General features: G+C 37.8%; 1 protein-coding gene across 1 annotated transcript; it reads right to left on the minus strand.

Annotated features, from left to right (window-relative positions):
- Positions 1–709: 709 nt before the first annotated feature.
- Positions 710–2,060, minus strand: LOC107683182 (PR domain zinc finger protein 10-like). Its single transcript, XM_016479255.1, has 3 exons — positions 1,859–2,060; positions 974–1,033; positions 710–832 (listed from the first exon to the last, which is right to left on the minus strand). Exons 1-3 carry the CDS (start codon positions 2,030–2,032, stop codon positions 710–712), a joined length of 357 nt encoding a protein of 118 aa, XP_016334741.1. The 5' UTR covers positions 2,033–2,060.
- Between the last annotated feature and the right edge of the window lie 15 nt (positions 2,061–2,075).

Raw genomic sequence — 2,075 nt, forward strand, 5'->3', positions numbered from 1 at the left:
AGTCAATCGGAGGTTAATCTTGCTTCACTAATGCAAATGATGTTTTATTTCATATTCTGTAGTCTCATGCCAGTGAACAATGTTAAGAAGACTTTCAGGTGAACAGTTCAGTATTTCCTATTAATTAGCTAGACTGTGGCAGCCATAATGGATAATTTTACAGTTCTCATAATAACATAAAAGTGTCTGTCAATCAAACTAAGTGAAGCACAACACTGTGTTCATGCGAGCAGCTCATGAGTCTGTGTTTTCAGCGTCTCAGAGCAGCTTGAAGCAAACTGTCTGCTGAATTTAATGTACACTTGGGAACGCAACGTGAGCCACTGTGCCAGTTATGCTGTATTTTCACATTTGCATAATTTCCAACATTTTTTGTGGAAAGATGATTACAGTATTTCACTAGATTTGTAATAAGGCACTTTTGCAAACCTGTTTTCACATAAATAGCATTTTTGTTTGCCAAAATAAAAGAGTAACTCATGAAAGTGAAGAAATGTAGACATTATTATTGTAATTTTACTACAGTAAAGTAAAATAATGAGTACTTATGAAAATAAACTACCTTTGAAATAAATAAATAAAGATTTGATTGATTGATAGATAAATTTGATTGGCTCCTTAAAATCAACTAATACACTATCACTACTAAAAAGAGGTTTGAGTTCACCAGTCCAAGTCAATGCAAAGACACAAAATCCTGCAGGATATGTTAGCAGTGCAGTTTCACCTGTGCCACAGGTTCCAGGATCGCCTGTGGGCCATCAGCTACGTTACTCAATACGTGTAGGTTTGCAGTGTTCATGCTCTGCCCGCTTGGTAGCAGCACAGTCACCTGAGGCAACAGATAATGTTAGTGGTCAACATCAATGGCCATTCCCTAAAAGATAACATTTGCACCCCCATGCCATTGTTTATAAGGTTAAAAAAGAAAAGAAAATAACACACACGATAATGCTATGGAATGCCACACTACCTGTTGTGTTGTTCCATCTTGCTGAATGTAGGCCACTTGGGGCTGATCTGTAAACACTGCCTGAACAGGAACGAAAAAGTGCAGTAAACCTGAGTTACAGCAGGAGTACATATATAAATATCGTTCAGTCAGCCAGTAATTACCACAAAATAAACCCAACAAAGTGATCGATCTTGTACCACACTTGAAGGGGTTTATTTTGCAGTCTGATAACTGTCATCCAGCTACTTACAAAATACATACATAAATCATTAAATATTGAGTTGAAATTAGGAAGAAAGAAAACACAAAGTGAGATAAGTGGGATATGATACTAGCATAGCTTTGTAGGAAACTGGTCAATTACATGTTCAGCAAACTGTTGTGAAGAATGTTGTCACTGTCATGTATATATTTTAGGGCTGGGACGTGTTAATTTCTGGGATCAATATTTGCCATTTCATGTCTTTTCCCCACATCTTTGGGTAGCACTACAGAATATGATCACACTATCAGCTCCACAAGCAAGAGCAGCCAACTGATTCACCTTAACAAAGATGAATAAATACTGTAACAGACTAACTGCTTAATTTAAATTGTAATGCATTAAACTAATTGGACCTTATTAGGTGTTACCAACAAATGCCATTAAACAAATCATTAAAATAACAAATATTTATTACTCAAGATTCATTTAAGAAACCTGTAATTGATTAATTAGATTAAACAACAGCCCTAATATATATACAATTTCTGAAAAGTGAACCTGTCAAAATTGTGTCTTCACAAGCTGCTTTGTCTCTCATTTACTCTTCTACATTTCAACGATCATTATGAACTCTAACCCTGTTTGATGGCAGCGCCAAGGATTGAATCCGTACATCTTCGCAGTGTAGATGAACTCACCTGCGTTCCATCGGCTGGGTGTATGTACACCAGTGTGTGTTCGGCAGACTCGACGGAGGTGTAGGAGCTTCCGTCTGCAGTATATACAACCTGCTGCTGAGTGCGGTCAGACTGCTCTCCGCTGTACACGATCTGAGCCAGCGCACTGGTCTCAAAATGCACCTGCACACCCATAATGCTTTAATACTGAAAACAGGTGACCCTCGTGAAAACATGG

This window comes from Sinocyclocheilus anshuiensis, unplaced genomic scaffold (genome assembly GCF_001515605.1).
Source record: "Sinocyclocheilus anshuiensis isolate Anshui unplaced genomic scaffold, SAMN03320099.WGS_v1.1 C33015230, whole genome shotgun sequence".
Lineage (NCBI taxonomy): Eukaryota > Metazoa > Chordata > Actinopteri > Cypriniformes > Cyprinidae > Sinocyclocheilus > Sinocyclocheilus anshuiensis.

Excerpts from the sequence above, each read along its gene's own strand:
- LOC107683182 (XM_016479255.1), bottom strand. The coding sequence starts at position 2,032 with ATGGGTGTGCAGGTGCATTTTGAGACCAGTGCGCTGGCTCAGATCGTG. Across the intron at positions 1,034-1,858 it reads ACCCAGCCGATGGAACGCAG|GCAGTGTTTACAGATCAGCC; the intron begins GTGAGTTCATCT and ends GTTCCTGTTCAG. Across the intron at positions 833-973 it reads AAGATGGAACAACACAACAG|GTGACTGTGCTGCTACCAAG; the intron begins GTAGTGTGGCAT and ends CTGTTGCCTCAG.